General features: G+C 33.5%; 1 protein-coding gene across 3 annotated transcripts in view; it reads right to left on the bottom strand.

Annotated features, from left to right (window-relative positions):
• Nucleotides 1–12,386, bottom strand: part of lpcat1 (lysophosphatidylcholine acyltransferase 1) — a 42,791-nt gene that overhangs the window by 2,938 nt on the left and 27,467 nt on the right. For all 3 annotated transcript variants that reach the window (XM_087294471.1, XM_087294470.1, NM_001044341.2), the window contains 6 exon segments: nt 11,088–11,146; nt 7,973–8,007; nt 7,492–7,546; nt 7,079–7,161; nt 6,334–6,459; nt 127–280 (listed from right to left, as the gene is read on the bottom strand). In XM_087294471.1, the coding sequence (XP_087150597.1) occupies nt 127–280; nt 6,334–6,459; nt 7,079–7,161; nt 7,492–7,546; nt 7,973–8,007; nt 11,088–11,146 (512 nt within the window).

Here is a 12,386-nt window from a genome sequence, read left to right as displayed (position 1 = left end):
CTGGAAACCAATCATTCAGTGTCATCACAATCATGTAAACACTATGGATTACAAGTGATATGTTTGAAAGCACATTTATTTGCAGCTAGTGTGTGCTTTAATAAGAATATTTGTTGAGTGTTAAACCTCTTCAAATAGTGAGAAGATATCCTGGACTGCTTCTGTCATGGGTTGGTGGAGATACTGAGCAAAGCCCTCCATGTCCAGTCGTCTTCCACACAGCTGACGGGCACTGCAAGCTTCTTCTTGCAAGACTTCATCTGTGACTTTTGTCTTCAGGCTGAGAAAAATAAAATAAAATGATGTGCAAGATATATTAAAAATATTAATAATCTTACTCAAAGTCTTTGAGTAATAAACATGAACCAAATCTATCTATCTATCTGTCCATCCATCCAGTTTTTTATAATGCATCTCAGAGTGTATCTCACAAAATATTTTTAAAAACAGCTTTTGTCTGTGTATGTATATATAATATTTTAGGATAGTTTTAAAATTCAAATAGGACTAAGCAGTAACCTCATAATGTACGAATCAGCTCAGAACTTTTAGAATGTCACAAGTACATGTGCAAGTCACTTTTTGGTTTTAAAACAAAACAAAAACACTGTAGATCCTTTTTTTTGTGGAATGATGAAAGCCATTTCATGATATACTGTGTTAAAAGGAGAAAGCAAAGTGGATGCAAGCAGCACAGAGAGAGAAGTGGATGAGCCAGAATAACAAGAAGACAAGAACATCAGGATCTGTAGTTTGAGAAACAGACTCCACACTGGTGCTCAGCTGGCGGCTTCACTGAACAGCCCTGAGATGCTGGGCTTTTAAGAATTTCGGATGAAGAAAGAAATATCTGACATTGTCCAAAAAAAATAGTGTGGTAAAAGAATACAAAAAGAGCATGTTGGAGGGATGAATCCAAGTTTGATATGTTTGATCTGTTATGTGGGAAGAGTTTGTAACACATTTGAAAGTATGAGTATTTTGAGCTGAAACTTTACAGACACAAAGGCTTATCTTACATCTTGTAAAAGTAGCACTGTGCAATTAATCTAAAATTCAATTTTGATTTTGGCTTTTAACGATTATGAAAATCATTAAATGAGATTATTGCATCATATACCGCCCCCTTTCCAGTTGTACACATTTGTTGCTCTGCAAAGCTCAGTTTCACATAAAAATGACTAAAACATGTGCTGTAATGTAAATTTTGCAGCACAGGACGCACATTATTCATTGATGAACATTCAAATCATTCATGTTTTTACAAGCGCTAAAGAGATTGCATTCTGTGTGTGTGTGTGTGTGCGGCATCTCATTCGCACACTGCGCTCAGAGACAAGCAAGTCATCTTAATGTGAGCGCTTTATTGGTCAAATAGGTGTCAAAACGCGGTGATTTCATGATTACTTATATTAACCCTCATTTGTGCAATAAACAAACGAGTTGAGACTAAAAATCAAAAGACACGTAAAAGAGAAACCACTGTTTTTATCATTATTAACCAAACAACAAAAAGGAGAAAAAAAAAATCACTCACTGATTTTGACTGAAGGACTTTTTTAGCTAAATTTTTTTTCTTAAAATGAAGATGCTTAAAGCACAGTTTGTTTCATATTTTTATTCTATTGTATGTATTTCCCTTTCCTTACTTACAAGGGGGGGGGGGGGACTGTATACAGTATATGCAGTTGAAGTCAGAATTATTAGTCCTGCTGAATCATTAGCAGCCCTTTTCCAGCCAATTTCCGTTTAATGGAAAGAAAAAAATATACATAGTTTTAATAACTTGTTTCTAATAGCTGATTTCATTTATCTTTGCTATGATGATAGCACATTTTACTAGATGTTTTTCAAAATACAAGCATTCAGATTCAAAGTGCGATTCAAAGGCTTAATTAGGGTAATTAGGCAAGTCATTGTATAACAGTAGTTTCTTCTGCAAACAATCAAAAATAAATATTGCTTAAGGGGGCTAATAATATTGACCTTAAAATATGTTTCAAAATATTTAAACCTGCTTTTATTCTAGCAAAAATAAAACAAGTAAGACTTTATCCAAAAGAAAAAAATTTATAGGAAATACTGTGAAAAATTCCTGAATCTGTTAAACATCACTTGGGAAATATTTATTTAAAAAAATAAATAAATAAATTCACAGGACCGCTAATAATTTTGACTTCAACTGATAATCGAATTATTATCTTGATCAATTATTTTGAATAATCGTGATTACAATTATGATCAAAATAATCGTGATTATAGTAAAATTGGGGCCCTTTAAAAAATTGTATGTATTACATGCCATAAATCTGTGTGGAGGAATCTGGTCCTTTTGTGATCAAAAGTGCCAGTACCCCCTTTTTTTTACAATTTTATTGTAAGAGATGTTCTTTTTTGTTTTTTCTTTCAGTCAAATTATAAATGGTTAAACAAATAACCCGAGAAAAAGAAAGGGACTAAAAAGAATAAATGCGACAAAAAAAATTATTGAATAAATACTGTTACTGAAAACAAGAATAAATTAAATGTTTAAGACATTAAAATAAATTGCAATAATATTTCCCTTTTTATGATTGTATTGCATATTTACCACATTAGGAAATTTGGTGTTCAAATAGTACAAACGTTAAATAGTTTATATATCGCCACAATGATAGCTTTTGTACCTTTATTTCTGACACTATAACATAAAAAAAAAAAAATGTATTAATCAATTTGTTTAACTAAATGAAAGTTCTATGTAGACCTTATAAGCATTTTTTTCCCCTGTACATCCTCATCTTATTCACTAGAGGGCAATGTGTTCAATAACCAACACAGTCGAACACTTGTGTAAAATAAATTCTCAGATCCTCATCCAAACCAACCCATGCTGAACTTCCTTTAATGATGAGTGTAGTGCTGGCAGGCAGAGTTGTGTTTGTCTTTTCTGCAGTCAGTAAAGCACTGTTCAAACTATTGAACATACAGTAATGATTCTTTACCATGTGGCTATACTGATGTAGAATTGATTAAACTCTAAATACACAGCAATTTATGACCATTGTTTAGCTGAATGACACTTTAAAGCAATATATTAACAAAATCATGGTAGTAGACTTAAGACTTGCTGGCTGCATATTAAATATTTTATCCATTTATCGAAAATGAATCCCTGTCTGAGCATCTGAGATTAGACATGGATTCAAACATTACATTCATGATTTTCAGCAGTATCACAACACACTGAGAGCGTACATTAGCACTTTTGGCATCCAATAAACTGATAGGAACCAGAAACTGGGAGGAATGACATCAGACTTAACAAGTGAATACTACCACATGCAGAGGTGAGCAGTGGAGGATTGTGCTGACTGGCTTGTGTCTGTATTAAATGTTCTTCTTGTGAATTGCAGAAGCTCTTATTCATGTTATTAACTTAAGCTGCAATTAAGATTTTTATTTTTATTTATTTTTAATTATTATTATTATTATTATTATATGTGCTTTCATTATTTTTATTAATACATTTTTTAGAATCATACTGGTATGTTTTACTGCTGCACATTTTGTCTGTAAAGTGCATTGAGATGCAACTTTTAAGACGCTATATAAAAAAGTATATTATTATTATTATTATAAATACTTAGTATACTGCTTTATTCTATATATACACGTTCATAATAATCAAACATTTTAATCTAATTCAATTACAAAGGGATAATAGAAATATCAATCTTATAGTTATATGTAAAAAATAATAAAAAAATAAATAAATAAAAATGTTTTAGTTATTAACATCATTAAATAAAATGATTAAATTAGTGTAAATGTGTTATTAAAATGTGTTATGTAAATATGGCATTAACTAAGAAAGTAACATTACATAAGACTAATAAATGTTTGGCTGTCATTACATTAACTTAAATGAAGTTAAAATAAACTGATGTTAACAATTGGCACCTTACAAAAAGCCTATAAAAGTCTCAGCATTTTCAATATAAAAGACAAGATTATTGGAAAATGTTAAATGTTTAAAAATAAATAGCATTATGAGTCTTCAAGAAAAAAACATGATCATATATTATATTATTGAATATTGGTATTTGTCTTGATTGTAAAAAAAAATGCTGGGTTCCACACAACAAAAATTGTGTTAAGAGAACATGAAGCAATTAAGTTCACTTATTAGCATTTACAAATTTAAGTGAATTGAACAAAAAACAATTAAGTTGTCCTCCAAAAATACTAAAGAATTGTGTTGATTCAGCTCAATTTAAATTAGTTTGAACACACAGCATATGTAATTTTATATAGAGCTGACTATGACTGATTCAGCCAATAACCAAACTTAGCACCTTGCATCCCGAAGGCTTCCGAAATAGCCTTCACTTTTACAACCCTAACTCAGCTGTTTAATAATAAACCTGAGCACTGATGAGAAAATTACAGATTAAGCCTGTTATTATTTTAAAAGACCAACCCATCTGCTGGTCTGCTGGATTTACACACGAACCACCCAAAGTCCATGTTCATCCAGAGATCACCTGATGCACATTGATCCAAGAAATGTCCAGTGCTTTCTCATGTTGACAATCCCATGTTGACACACCAGCTTCTAGCAACCACAGGAAAACTTTCAACTGACTGTCTTCCTGTTATTCCCAGACTGATTGGTCATGCTGCTCAGGAAATCTGATTGGTCATTCTATTCAGGACGTCCTCATGATAACAGATGAAAAGAACAGCATCAGAGAACTCTATGGTGTATTCTACATTTATTAGATGAATAAAGTATTTTGCATACACAGTAGAAATAAAATATGTTAATATAAAATGTTGGTGTGTTTGTGAAATATTATTAAAATTTAAAAGGACAGTTTCCTTCATCTATTTCTCCAGTATTCAGTGTGACGTGAGCAGAATAGTTTTTAATATGCTGAAGTGGTATTCATGAAACATTATCATTAAGTGTGGAAATCGTAGATGGAAAATAAAAAGTGGAATTTACTAGATAATTAGTGAAAATGGTTGGAGAAATACATTCTGCATGGATTTGGAGATTTTCAAAATGCATTCCTACAAAGTGCATCAATTTTGTTTTTAACAGCAGATCGTGCTGTATTCCTTATAGATAGTGGTACTCTGCTTGCATCAAATTCATCAAAAATCCTACTTAAAACTATAATAATTCTAAATAATTTTAGGAAAGGTTTAATCAAATTACAGGTAGAGCTGCACAATTCTGGCTAAAATGACAATCACGATTTTATGTTTGGTTAAAAATAAAGATCACAATTTTCTCACAATTCTGTAAATGTAAAATAAAGGTTATTATAAGTAGGCTATAATAAAAGCAATAACATTATTATGTGTAGGTCTACTGTTAATTAAAATGCTTTGTATAGATTTGCAATGGTGGACTTGAACAGGCTTTAAATTTGTCCTGGTAAAGTACACAGTAAAGTGATGACATCAGAATACAACTATTTATAATTCTAAAGTTGAATTATAACGTATGAGACATATGCTAGCAATCTGTCATTGACAACATTATTTGACCATTTTTATAGTAGGTATACTGACACTGTTAAATGTTTATTTTCATGCACAACACTGTGTGTTAGCTAAGAAATAAAAAAACAAACATATTAAATGCTTGTTGTAATCATCACTCTAAAATGCGATACCATTAAAATGGTGCGCGCACTTTTACTGCTGAGTGCGCTATGGCTGTCGTCACTTTGAGAAAGAAAAAACAAAAAAAACACATGCAAATCTTATCTCCCGCATGGCTCCCAAGTGATCGTGTGCAACAAACTAAATATTGTTTAAAACTATATTAGCTGTCAATATAGCCTGTGCATCATGAAAGTAGACATCATGTACAGATGCACGAGATCAAGATCTGTTTTCGATTAATCATCCAGCCCTAATTACAAGATTGTTCATAGTGAGCAGTTTACATTAATCTAATGACATAAAAGCCAAATTACAAGATGCAAATTTGGGTGTATACTGCCAAAAACTAGTATCAGTAAAATCTAAGCTTAGAATCAATTCAAGAGAGAATAGCAATGCACTAAAAAAAAATCTCAGAATCAATGAAGGATCAATGTCTCACCACAACTGTAGAATTTACTGTATAATGTCAACATATTTGCAAAGTGCACTGGTCTGAACCAGAAAATCATCCAGCAGGTGGTGTAATGTCCCAATATGTAAAGCTACCATCTAAAAATGATGTTTACCAGAAACAGCAAATATGTTGAATAAAAGGTCAAATAAAATAAAAAGTTGCTTTAAAATGGTAGTTTCAACTATAATTTCATGCAAATGTGACCATCTACTCACCCCAAAAGTCGCACCAGTCTGGCGAATTCTAGCAAGCAGGTGTGTTTGGGCAAACGCAAAGGGCCTTTGGCCATGGCAAGCTGGCAGTCCTCAAAAGAGTAATCGATAATGGGCAACCCAAGTGCCCTATGGAGAAAACACAATGTTTTTGTTTTACCAAAACAGAGCCCTTTAATAATAAATGGCAAAACTAAAACAATAAATTATATGAATACACATGGATCTATGCACATAAAATTAATACATCACAAGAATTTCATTTGTTTTTTTATTTTAATACACCATTATTAATTGTTAGTAAAGTTTACTATTCGCACACTAGTTACACATTTTTGCCCTCGTTCTAGTAAAATTGTGCACAATTAATAATCACTACTAGGTGCTGGTGCTTTATGTATCTTCATTAGGCTACGTATCAGAGGCAAGAACCACAAAATTGTACAAGCTAAAAGTTCTAGAATTACCTAGAAAAAGTGCATGAACTGCTTAAAACAAGGCAATGAACTAATAGATTGTGCACCCTTTTTGGTAAATCAAGGTAAGAAATTAAGAAATTGGGTACACGATTTACTTAAAATAAGAGAGAACAAATCCATAAATCATGGAGACAAACTAGTAAATTGAGGGAGCAAATTAACAATTTGTTTTCTTACATGTCATGTGCAGGGCTATGTACCTCTACCTGGCAAAAAATAACACCTTTTTCATCACAAAAACTGGTCAGAGCTTTTCAACATCCACTCACTTGGCCATGATGCGTCTCACATTGCTGGCAAACAGGGCTGGATCTTTCTTCTCCTCTTCTGACGGAGTGTATGTAGGAAGATACTAAATAGACAGAATGATTTTTTATTATTTATTCTCATTTACAATTAAATGCAATGCATTTACCTAAAAACAGTTAAAAACAACAAAACAATACTACCAACATATTAAGGTAACAGATAAAGAGCTGAAATTATTTAAAACAGAAATATCAGTTTAAAAAACATCAAAAGCTGGAAAAAAGCTGAACTAAAATTTGAGAATTACTAACATAGGAAAAAGTTATTTTATAAGTCAGTGGAACATGACAAAGTTGAAGAAAACAATAAAAGTCAAAACAAAACTGAAAAAAAATTATAATTTTAATACTAAAATATTAAGTTAAAAACTTACCTCTATCTCAACGAAGTTATGTAGCTGACACAATGTAAGCCACAAAATCTTAAACCTGAAGAAGATAAATTGATCATTTATAATTCAATTATATAATATACAAACACACATAACCACTCTATTGACAATTACTCCAAAATTCGGAGAACTGGTTTAAGGGTTGCCTTTTTAATATATTATCCATAAGCAAATATATCACTGTAACAAAATGTTCAGAATCATATTCTCACTTTCATGCGGTTCCAAACCTGTATGCATTTCCCACTTTTGCTGAAAAAACTTTGCTTACTAAGTTTGACTTAAAAATGGAAGTCAGTGGGAACTGAAACTGTTCAGTTTACTTTGATCAACATATCTTAATTTGTCCTTAGCAAAAGACAGAATCTCAAACAGGCCTGGACTGACATTATGGTAAGGAAATTGTGGAAAAGTTTTTATTTTTGAGTGTACTCTCTCTTTAAATGAACTAAAGAGAACTCACGCTCCAGGCCCTTGCCACGTCCATGAGATTGTATCCTGTCAGAGAAGTGAGAAGAGAAACAAGGAAATGAATTAGCTTAACAAAGCAAACAATACATTTAGAGTTATAATAGCAGAATCCACCTTAACAAGTGCACTACCCTCTAAACCACTCAACCTTAATCTTTCTCTTCTGACAGCATGACCTTGATTTCTGACCATAAAGGGGTCATTAACAATTCTGATTTGTGCTGTTCTTAAGGTATTAGGCTGTTTTGGCCTGTTTTGACTCCCTCATCAGAACAGCAAGTAAACACCCACACAGTCTAACCATTTTGCATATTTACATCTGAAAAGCACAGCTGTGTGTCAAGCAATGTAAACTTCTGCATTTGGCACCCTACATCCCTTATAGATGTGACATGATTCAGGCAAATGTGATGTGATTAAGACAAAAATGCACAAATAATCAGTATATATATTTTTTTTATAAAACAATCTACAACAAGACAAAGCAATAGTGAACACAAAACTCACTTACACTCGTTTTCTGTGAAAGTACTGTCAGGTTCAATATAGCCAACAGGGAATCGACTTTTAGTGTAAGACATTCCTAAAAACCAGTGCCATTGTAAATTGTTTGTAAATTAATCCATGGTAAAATGAAGTGGACAAAAGGACAGATCTTTCTGATGCTATCTGGTACCTTACTAAAAATAAAGTCATCCATCTTTTCTTAGTGTTGGGATCAAAGGAAGGACAATCCAAAGACTGTATTTTTTTGCATAGTCGCACAGAACTAGGGCTGCACAATATATAATTTCAGCATCAATATCGCAAAGTGATCATTTGCAAAAAAATTTGGGTTATAATTTATCATTTGCATGCATTTTTGAGGCCTGTGACTGTATTACGATTTTAACAGCATTCAGGTATAAGAAAATGTCCCATTTGTAACTTGATAACAATGAATATTATTGATTTTTATTATTATTATTATTATTATTATTCAGTTACTGTACCTGAATATTGTTAAACTGAAAACAATAAAACACTGTTTATTTCAATTGATTATTTTTCTTTATTTTATTTATCAATGCTAGTATATTGTTTTTTAGATTTTATGCAAACACACTCCCTTCCGAACCAGACTCTTGGTTTTAACTCTGTTATTCGCAGATGATGTTGCTCTGTTGGTTTCATCGAACATGGACGTTTCGCATGCACTGGGGCAAATTGCTACCAAGTGTGATGCGGCGGGGATGAGAATCAGCACCTCCAAGTCTGAGGCCATGGTGCTCCACCCAAAAAAGGTGGTTTGCCATCTCAAGGTTGGAGGACAGTCCTTACCCCAGGTGGAGGAGTTCAAGTATCTTGGAGTTTTGTTCATGAGTGAGGGAAGGATGGAACGTGTGATTGACAGGCGGATTTGTGCAACGGCAGCAATAATGCGGTCGATGTACGAGTCTGTTGTGGTAAAGAAGGAGCTGAGCTAAAAGGCAAAGCTCTTGAATTACTCGTCAATCTACGTTCCTATTCTCACCTGTGGTCATGAGCTTTGGGTCAAGATCTTAGATTCAAGGGGCCGAAATTAGTTTTCTTCGCAGGGTGGTAGGGCGTTCCCTTCTAGATAGCGTGAGGAGCTCTGTCACCCAGGAGGAGCTTGGAGTAGACCCGCTGCTCCTCCACATCGAGAGAAGTTAGCTGGGGTGGCTCAGGCATCTGATTCAGATGCCTCCTGGACACCATCTTAAGGAGATGTTCCAGATATGTCCTACCAGGAGGAGAAGGCCTCTGCGAAGACCCAAGGATAAGCTGAAGATACTATGTCTCTCGGCTGGTCTGAGAATGCCTTGGGATCCCCCTGGAGGTGCTAGAAGAGGTGTTTGGGAAGGGGGAAGTCTGGGGTTCTCTCCTGAGACTCCGGCTCCAGAAAAGCAAATGAAAATGGATGAATGAACACACTCTTATACAGGGTCATCCCAATCAATATAAAATTAATAATTATTTTCAAATACACATTCTCAAGTCTTATGATGAAATTGTATATTGATATTACATAGTCATACCACAATATCTACATTTCATATAATGAAAAAATACAATATAAATACAATCTAAAAATATTTACTGTATAATATATAGTTATTTTACAATATATAATCATAAAACAACAAAATATCACTATGTTTAATTTTCCAATATTATGTAGCCCTAGTTAGATTGTCTTTAGCATTTGGTTTCTACTTAGATCTGCATTTGTCTCACTTGTTATTTACCTACTACAGTGTGAATAAGTGGGCAGAGCCAAATAGACAGTGATGTACAAATGGGAGCTGATCTTCTACTGTGGAGGTGGAGCTTAGCTGCACTAATATAAAATAAAAAGCCACAACTTGTCATTTTGGCAAACTGGTTCCAATTTAAATAGTTTTTAGACTAACAACAAAGTTTCGAGTTTCGGCCATCTTTGAAACGCCTCTTGGGCAGTATGCTCGGGCATTCTGTTTGAATGTGGAAACATCCAATTTTTAAAAATTGCTTACAAAGCTTAAAATTAATTCCCTATTAAGAATTATCAATAAAATGAAACAACAACTTTCTCTTTAGTTTCATTTCTAAATGCTCGAATTACAAAATCTGCAAACAATCCAATCTGGTCTGAACCCCTCCCCCAGAGAATCCTCAATCTATAGTGATTGCTAATTGGCTGCTGTACTAGAAGGTGGGAATTCATTCACCATATTGACCATTGCACTTTCCCCATTTAAAACTATATGAGTGGCATGTCTAGCGTATTCTATAGCCTTTGACTTGACCCATCAAAAAAAAAAAAAAATTATAATAAATTAAATAAATCAAGGCTGAAAAAATAATAATAATAATAATAGAGAAAACGTGCCCAGATAAAAGCCAAGTTGTTCTGCAGTTTAAACGAAACTTGATTGCTGGGCTTGTATTATTTATTTAAAAAAAATAAAAGACAAAAGAGAAAGCTGTCAGTGGTGTATATAACATTCAATTGGTCTTTTAAGTCTCCATAACTACAAACACATCATCCACAGCTCCACAAAGTAGTACATGACTCTACATTGACACAAATGACACACCCTTGTTTGAGTGTAGTTGACTCTTACCAACTCATTAGGATACCGCAACACGACAGGCTGGACAGGAACGCCAGGGATGAATGCACCTGCGGGACAAAAGGATGGTAAACCAGTGGGAAAGGAAGAGAGAGAGAACTTGACCTCAATCCAGTTCAAGGGCTGGGTGTGCCATTAACACTACAGCCTGTCCCTTTTGCTGTTCTGAAACATGAGATGTGTGTGAGAGTATGGGTGTGAGCGCAAGTACCCAAATACTGACATCATTCCACTTCAGTCTTTTAATATTCAGATATGACTGCAAGACAACGACTTGCATTATTCAAGATTCGAAAAGAGAGCTTTGATAAACTAAATATCATAGTTTATACAGATTTTTGTTTCAACCATGGTTTATGAGGATTTTTAAAATGTTCAGTGGTGTTATTAGAGTCAGAAAATTCTTATACAGGCTAAATAAATTTAACTCCAGTGGTTTGTGATGATATACTTAAGTCTGATTAAGTGAAACAATCAGTCTGTGTACTAAAGACTGTAGATTAAAGGTAATAGTGGAGAAAATAATGTTCAGTTTCTTGTATATTTTGCTTTATAATGATCAAGATTTCAAATAAAAAACAAAAATAACTCTTGTATGATTTCCTACATCTTGGAAGGCCTGAGGATGATTGAATATCTTAACGCTTAAAGTGTTTTTTTTTTTTTTTTTTGGTTGATGTAGGTGACTTATTTTGTCAAATTTTATTTGTCTTGAAAAAAGTGTTACAAACTTCTCATACTTGGTGTAACACATTAAAGGGGTGGTCCAGAGTGTATTTTTAAGGTTTGGTTGTGCTTACAAGATACAAAGCAATGTGTGCTCATGCCTCATTTGTAGAAAATCACATTAATTTTTTTTCATATATCTTACTTGAATTATATACTGCTACTCAGCTAACATAAAAACGACTGTAATATTTCCAAGTTCCTCCGAAAGCCAACTCTCATGAGGCTCTGATTGGTCAGCTAACATAATATGCTGTGATTCGCAAATCATCTCCACGTCAACAGTGTCACGCCCCTATAAGCACATGCTTTTGCACTGTGCAAATACTGTCAGTAAGAGTAGCTGTCAGCCATATCAGTTTGAGCCTGAATCAGACAGAAATTGACACACAGGACACGGCTGAACTTCACGCCAGCTTTCTAAAATAAAACTTGACAAGTGTCTTTTATGTATATTTGGGTTATAAGCATGTGTAAGCAATATGAAACGGTCGCATATATTTTGCTTATTGTTATTGTTATTTGAGATGTGGAGCGCAGGGAAAGTGGCTGCATAGAAAGACA

Source organism: Danio rerio, chromosome 19, assembly GCF_052040795.2.
Source record: "Danio rerio strain M-AB ecotype USA chromosome 19, GRCz13ab, whole genome shotgun sequence".
NCBI classification, from domain to species: domain Eukaryota; kingdom Metazoa; phylum Chordata; class Actinopteri; order Cypriniformes; family Danionidae; genus Danio; species Danio rerio.
The sequence above is the reverse complement of the archived record's forward strand: the minus strand, read 5'-3'. Positions and strand labels throughout refer to the sequence as shown.